The sequence below is a fragment of the Scomber japonicus genome, chromosome 20 (genome assembly GCF_027409825.1).
Source record: "Scomber japonicus isolate fScoJap1 chromosome 20, fScoJap1.pri, whole genome shotgun sequence".
In the NCBI taxonomy this organism is placed as follows: domain Eukaryota; kingdom Metazoa; phylum Chordata; class Actinopteri; order Scombriformes; family Scombridae; genus Scomber; species Scomber japonicus.
Window position 1 is genome coordinate 1,236,192 of NC_070597.1, and position 5,000 is coordinate 1,241,191.

At 44.2% G+C, this 5,000-nt stretch overlaps 1 protein-coding gene across 2 annotated transcripts in view; it reads right to left on the reverse strand.

The window, feature by feature from the left end:
* The window catches only part of LOC128381586 (cGMP-dependent protein kinase 1-like), a 40,583-nt gene that overhangs the window by 13,661 nt on the left and 21,922 nt on the right, over window positions 1-5,000 (reverse strand). For both annotated transcript variants that reach the window (XM_053341629.1, XM_053341630.1), the window contains exons 4-7: window positions 3,996-4,101; window positions 2,843-2,906; window positions 2,676-2,753; window positions 2,084-2,178 (exon numbers count right to left, since the gene is read on the reverse strand). In XM_053341629.1, the coding sequence (XP_053197604.1) occupies window positions 2,084-2,178; window positions 2,676-2,753; window positions 2,843-2,906; window positions 3,996-4,101 (343 nt within the window). The remainder of the gene's footprint in view (window positions 1-2,083; window positions 2,179-2,675; window positions 2,754-2,842; window positions 2,907-3,995; window positions 4,102-5,000) is intronic.

Sequence of the window (5,000 nt, forward strand, 5' to 3'; positions counted from 1 at the left end):
GACATTTATTTTTAGAACAATGAGACTTTTATTTAAAGCAGATATAAACCCGGCTGCTCGTGTGACTGATGTGTTTCTGCTTTATGACTCGAGTTCACGGTGACGAACAAACTGCTTCTCACTTCATCTGATTTCACGTCTTTGTGCATCAGACATTAAACTGTGAGTTCAACCCCTCCCGTCTGCTGCTGCTGCTGCCTCCGTGTCCCGTTCAGAGACTCGGAGGCACAAACTGAACATTTATGAGACTGTGTGAGTATTTAATAATGGTATGATATGGTGGTGGTGGTTTGTTATATAGTGACATTTTATATTGTATCATGTTGTATATATTAAGATTGAAATTAGGGCCCAAGCACTATACAGTGCGAAGGCCCTATTGTATCTGTAGAAATTATTATTCTCGTTCTGTCAAAACAAACGCCTTTTTGACAGCCTAAACGTGCCCAAAAGTCACCAAAATTTACACGTACATCAGACCCGGCGAAAAATTTGATATTTTAAGGTCCGCCAAAATGGCCGTCGCAAAATGGCTCAATAGCGCCCCCTATTGAATATAAAAATGTGAGAGATTGACGTACATGAACGAAATTTGGTATATATATGTATCATGTCCAGACGCACAAAAAAGTCTGTCGGGCCCATGACGTCACTCCAACAGGAAGTCGGCCATTTTGAAAAATATGTGCGATTTTGGCGTTTTCCACACCTCGTACTTTAACGAATTTGTTCTAGGGATTTAATCCGACCGACTTCAAATTCACTCAGAAACATCTTGAGACATTGGAGATGAAAAGTTATCAAAAACTTTCTGATTAGGGATTTGGTTGCTTCGTGGCGATGTGAGGAATTTTGATGTTTCGCCATTAAACAGGAACTGCTGGCCAAATGGGGGTACTGCACCCCATAGAAGATTAATAAAATTGAGCCCCTCCCTCCAGATTGACGTAGATGAACAAAATTTGGTACATTTATGTATCATCTTAAGACACACATAAAAGTCTCTTAGACCCATACCCTCACTCCAACAGGAAGTCGGCCATTTTGAAGTGAATTTGAAATTTTGGCACGGTTTGATAGAATTTTCACACCACATGCTTTAATAAATTCCTCCTAATCCAAACAACTTTATATTGACTCTGTATGCGTCACAGCAAGTCTCGCTCAGTAGTGGCGGGGCGGGGGAGCTTGGGCCCGATCATCGCTGCTTGCAGCTTTAATTATTATTACTATTGTAATTATTATTGATAATATCATTATGATTGGCATTACATGATATGCTTTGTGGTATTTAGTATGTGCGGGTTTACAGGAATGATGTGCGGGTTGGTTGGTAATTGGGAGCCTTATACATGCTGTATGTGATTGTGTTGTAATATATGTTTTATGTTGGACCCCCTTGAAAACGAGATGGTTCATCTCAAGGTGCTATGCATTAATAAACATTTAATTTAATGAGCGGAGAGCAACACAAACATGCACACACACACACACACACACACATACTAAGAACACGCAGGATAACGGGCCTTAGAAGCAGGAAACTGACAGTTTGATTCTCCGGGTAATAAATCACTGCAGTGTCCTCACAAATACAGCAGAGTGTCTGTGTGTGTGTGTGTGTGTGTGTGTGTGTGTGTGTGTCCTTCGCTCAGCTGTTTTCTGCTCCTTTTCATCTGAACGTGTGTTTGTGTGATAATGAGCTTCGTCTCTCTGCTGCTTTTCTGACCTTCATCTGCATCACAGCAGCTGCTAATTGGTGGTTCAGTGTGTGTGTGTGTGTGTGTGTGTGTGTGTGTGTGTGTTTTTCTGTCTTTGAGAGGACCAGTTACAGCTGAACACCAGCGTTGTGAGGACATATTTGTGTTGGTCCTTGGACAGTTTGAGGGTTAAGGTTTGGTTTAGGGGCTCGGATATAAAGACAAACCTGTGTGTGTGTGTGTGTGTGTGTGTGTGTGTGTGTGTGTGTGTGTGTGTGTGTGTGTGTGTGTGTGTGTGTGTGTGTGTGTGAGTGTGTCTATTGTACTTCTATCTCTGTGAGGACCAGGTTCAGTGTCAGAGGTCAGAGGTCACATGATCTTACCCCTGCAGCGCTCTCTCTCCAAACCAGTCTCCTCTGGTTAGCTCTCTCAGGTGTACCGGCTCCTGATTGGCTGAATCCCCTTGGGTCACGTTCACCTGGCAGGAAGTGGATCAGAATCAGGACCAATCAGAATCAATCAGGACCAGTCAGGACCAATCAGGACCAGTCAGGACCAATCAGAATCAATCAGGACCAGTCAGGACCAATCAGGACCAGTCAGGATCAATCAGAATCAATAAAGGACCAATCAGGATCAGTAAGGACCAGTCAGGACTAATCAGGATCAATCGGGACCAGTCAGAACCAGTCAGGACCAGTCAGGACCAGTCAGGATCAATCAGGACCAGTCAGGACCAGTGAGGACCAGTCAGGACCAGTCAGGACCAGTCAGGACCAGTGAGGACCAGTCAGGACCAGTCAGGACCAGTGAGGACCAGTCAGGACCAGTGAGGACCAGTCAGGACCAGTCAGGACCAGTCAGGACCAGTCAGGACCAGTCAGGACCAGTTAGGACCAGTCAGGACCAGTCAGGACCAGTCAGGACCAGTCAGGACCAGTGAGGACCAGTGAGGACCAGTATGTGGGGGGTTACCGTGCCCTGGCTGATGATGAAGAAGGTGTCTCCTCGGGCTCCCTGCCTGATGATGAACTCTCCGGCTTCATAATGCGTCTAAACACAAACAGGTTACAGTCTCTTTTATTTTGAAATACTTCCTGCCCCCCCCCCCCCCCCGCCCCCCCTCAAGTGTGACCTCTCACCTCCTCCATGACGTCGGCCAGCTTGCTGAGCGTCTCCTCTGGGAGACCCTGATAGGTGGGAACGCTGCAGACAGGAAACAGGAAACAGGAAACAGGAAGTCACAAGTTTATATTTTATTTACTTTAAAATGACAAACACTAGAAGCTGAACCGTCTCCACGAGGTCTAGTTTAAATTTAAAGGGTTAAAATGTGAAAATAAATGTATGAATAACTTCACACATTCTTTTTTTGTGGACCCAGCATCAAATTTCTGCTTTTAATCCATTTAGAGAGAATATATTAGAGGATACTTTGGAAGGAAGGAAAGAAGGAAGGAAGGGAGGAAGGAAGGAAGGGAGGGAGGAAGGAAGGAAGCTCCTGTCCTTCCTTCCTCCCTTTCTTTCTTTCTTTCTCCCCAGGTGGATCAAATATTTAATATTTATCATTCTTTTGTGGTTACACCATTTGACATTTTGTGGTTACACCATTTGACATGTTCAGGAGCATTCAGTCTTTTGGTATAAAATGGGTCAAATGTCATTTCAAATCTCTCTTATTGATCTTTTTCTAATATATTGATTATATTGAACTGGGCGTAACCTCCATGATGTCTTGCTGCGGAGTTCAGTCTGAATTTATCTAGAAAACCAACAAAAATACTAAATGTACATTTTAACAAACCTGATGCTCCATCAGTTACTGATCAATATTTCCATCACACTGATAACGTCAGTAATTATTTGTCAGTATCGACTGATATCTGCTTCTCACTTCATCTGATTTCACGTCTTTGTGCATCAGACATTAAACTGTGAGTTCAACCCCTCCCGTCTGCTGCTGCTGCCTCCGTGTCCCGTTCAGAGACTCGGAGGCAGAAACTGAACTGTCAGTATCGACTGATATCCGTCTGGCTCTGATGAAACATGGACCAGAGTTGAACTTTAAAGGTAGAAAAACATTTTCAAAAAAGTAATTTGTTCATTTTTTGGGAGAAATGGAGCAGGACTGTGCCGTAACCATGGCAACCACAGGTGATGCCAGAGCCGCTGACATGTGAAGGATCTTCTGAGGAGGAGTGTGTGTGTGTGTGTTTGTGTGTCTTGTGTGTGTGTGTGTGTGTGTGTGTGTGTGTGTGTGTGTGTGTGTGTGTGTGTGTGTGTGTGTGTTTTCACCTCTTGAGGAAGTCCATGTACTCGGCATGTTTGATGAGTCCGGTTCTCATCATGATGGTCTGGAAACACTGCCGGTCGATCGCCCACAGCTTCACATGGACCAGAGCTGCAACACACACACACACACACACAACCACACACACACACACACACACACACACACACACAACCACACACACACACTTTATTACATGTTATAAATATATCAGCATGTCTCGTGGGTGTGTGTCTCTGTGTGTGTGTATGTGTGTGTGTGTGTGTGTGTGTGTGTGTGTGTGTGGTTGGTTGTGTGTGTGTGTGTGTGTGTGTGTGTAGATGAATCAATGCTGAAGGCTGCAGCTGCTGAGGAAACATAAACTGATCTGGATCTCATTATTAAATAGTGTGTACACGCATATATGAATACCTAATATTACACAAAACATGTATGTGTGTGTGTGTGTGTGTGAGTGTGTGTGTGTGTGAGTGTGTGTGTGTGTGTGAGTGTGTGTGAGAGTGTGTGTGTGTGTGTGTGTGTGTGTGAGAGTGTGTGTGTGTGGTTGTGTGTGTGTGTGTGTCAGAGATCAGAAAACATAAATCGAAGAGCTGCCATGTCTTTATCTGTGTGTGCAGGATGTGTAGGTGTCGTCCTGGCAACAGTACACACATGTATGTATGTATTGTGTGTGTGTGTGTGTGTGTGTGTGTGTGTGTGTGTGTGTGTGAAATGTAAAAACAAAGATTGAAGTCGTGTCTTGTTTAAAATAATCATCTGAGGGGCCCACTTTCCTTCCTGTGTTCTTTTCCTTCCTTCCCTCTGTCCTTATTCCTACTTCCTTTTATCCTTTCTTTGTTCCTTCCTTCCTTCCATCTGTCCTTCCTCCCTTTCTTCCTTCTGTCCTTCCTCCTATCTGTCTTTCCTACCTTTCTTCCTTCTGTCCTTCCTTCCTTCTGTCCTTCCATTCATCTGTCCTTCCTTTCATCTGTCCTTCCTACCTTTCTTCCTTCTGTCCTTCCTTCCATCTG